This window comes from Empidonax traillii, unplaced genomic scaffold (genome assembly GCF_003031625.1).
Source record: "Empidonax traillii isolate 1590-97213 ecotype Southwest subspecies unplaced genomic scaffold, ASM303162v1 scaffold1610:size235594, whole genome shotgun sequence".
NCBI classification, from domain to species: Eukaryota; Metazoa; Chordata; class Aves; order Passeriformes; family Tyrannidae; genus Empidonax; species Empidonax traillii.
In genome coordinates this window covers 103,849-105,062 of record NW_020956803.1, presented here as the reverse complement: position 1 = coordinate 105,062, position 1,214 = coordinate 103,849, and the positions used below count along the sequence as shown (strand labels likewise).

Below are 1,214 nucleotides of genomic sequence, written 5' to 3'. Positions count from 1 at the left end.
AGGGAATGGCTGGAGCTGTGTCAGGGCAGGCTCAGGGTGGATCTCAGCCAAAGGTTCTTCCCCCAGAGGGTGGTTGGCACTGAACAGGCTCCCCAGGGCAGTGGGCACAGCCCCAAGGCTGCCAGAGCTGCAGGAGGGTTTGGATGATCCTCTGGGGCACAGGGGGGGACTCTTGGGGCTGGGCCTGTGCAGGGCTGAGGGTTGGGCTCCAGGATCCTCGGGGGTCCCTCCCAGCTCAGCACATCCTGGCATTCTGAGCTCACTCCTTGCCGCGATGTCTCCGGGATAACCAGTGGCAGGAACCACCTGAAGCCAACAGGAGCTTTGCAGAAATCATCCCTCAGGCCATGAAACACTGGAGGGTGTCACTGACTGTGTGTTCCTGTGGGTCTCTCCCCGTGCAGGACCCCAGCCATGATCGGCTGCTCCTTCGTGGTGAACAGGAAGTTCTTCGGGGAGATCGGGCTCCTGGACCCCGGCATGGACGTGTACGGAGGGGAGAACATCGAGCTGGGCATCAAGGTTGGTGACACATTTGCCAGAGAAATGGCACCCAGCAGGATTTAAGGAACCCAAAGTAACGCTGTGACAAGTTGGCATGAGCAGTTATTGGAATACATCAGGGGGACTGAGCAGGGGTGGGATTTATAGCATTTTAATTTCGGTTTAAGGGGGAAAATGACTTGGTTTTAGGGGTGAGAGGAGTTTTTTGACTTGGATTCTTGTCTGTCTGACCTGATGCAAAAAGCTACCGACATAAAGTGGCATTTCCAGCTTAAACAGACCCTGGTCATGTTGTCACACTGGCTGTAAAGTTACAGGTGTCTTAAATACCAGGAAGAACACAGGGCTGTTTTTGTGGTGTGACAGTCTTGAGGGAGGGTGATGGGACTCTTGTGAGTATCTCAAAAGACACAGAGCCTGAAAATAGTCTCCAGGTTGTACATCTGCAAAGAAAACATGTTCACAAACAGACAAAACCTGCTTTTCCCAGTGAAACCCCACGCTTGCAGAGCCGCCTCATCGTTACACGCTCCACGGTGACAACATCACTTGATTACTATGTACAATATTAGATATGGCTTAGTGATTCGAGTGTTTGCACACACTGAAGTGATTCATAAGCAATGAATTCAGTGTTCAGAAGCAACCTGGGATGGCAGAGTCTGTGGAGATTCTTCCAGGCACGGTTTGGAGTACGGCACTTGTGCGTT

The 1,214-nt window shown here is 52.3% G+C and overlaps 1 protein-coding gene across 1 annotated transcript in view; it reads left to right on the top strand.

The window, feature by feature from the left end:
* The window catches only part of GALNT17 (polypeptide N-acetylgalactosaminyltransferase 17), a gene marked incomplete at its 5' end in the record, with an annotated part of 154,198 nt that overhangs the window by 78,729 nt on the left and 74,255 nt on the right, over positions 1 to 1,214 (top strand). Inside the window, one exon of the mRNA XM_027908092.1 lies at positions 405 to 522. Coding sequence (XP_027763893.1) covers positions 405 to 522 — 118 coding nt within the window. The remainder of the gene's footprint in view (positions 1 to 404; positions 523 to 1,214) is intronic.